Raw genomic sequence first — 321 nt, 5'->3', positions numbered from 1 at the left:
GAGAGCGCGGGGTACAGGACAGGAGAAGGCAGGGGATAGACAAAGACACTATATGGGAGGGCAGAAGAACATCGAGGGCATGACAAGGAGGGCAGGGAAATCTCTGAGGACACTTCAGGAAGGGCAGGGGTTCCCTGGAGACACTACAGGAAGCGAGAGAGAGCTGTGGGGACACTGCAGGGAGCCTGTGAAAGCAGCAGCACCTGAATAGCTCCAGTTGACGGTGAAGCCAAAGGTGGGCTGGCTCTTCTGGCTTGTAGGGTGCTGGGACCCCTGAAGTGGTGACACCCGGATCTTGTTGTTGGTGGCTGTCACAGCTGT

At 57.3% G+C, this 321-nt stretch overlaps 1 protein-coding gene across 1 annotated transcript in view; it reads right to left on the bottom strand.

Moving 5' to 3' along the window:
* LOC104488948 (avidin-like) overlaps nt 1-318 on the bottom strand; it is a gene marked incomplete at its 5' end in the record, with an annotated part of 965 nt that extends 647 nt beyond the window's left edge. The window contains one exon of the mRNA XM_010131053.1: nt 204-318. Coding sequence (XP_010129355.1) covers nt 204-318 — 115 coding nt within the window. The remainder of the gene's footprint in view (nt 1-203) is intronic.
* Between the last annotated feature and the right edge of the window lie 3 nt (nt 319-321).

The sequence above is a fragment of the Buceros rhinoceros genome, unplaced genomic scaffold (genome assembly GCF_000710305.1).
Source record: "Buceros rhinoceros silvestris isolate BGI_N320 unplaced genomic scaffold, ASM71030v1 scaffold11312, whole genome shotgun sequence".
Lineage (NCBI taxonomy): Eukaryota > Metazoa > Chordata > Aves > Bucerotiformes > Bucerotidae > Buceros > Buceros rhinoceros.
This window is presented reverse-complemented; position numbering and strand designations above follow the sequence as displayed.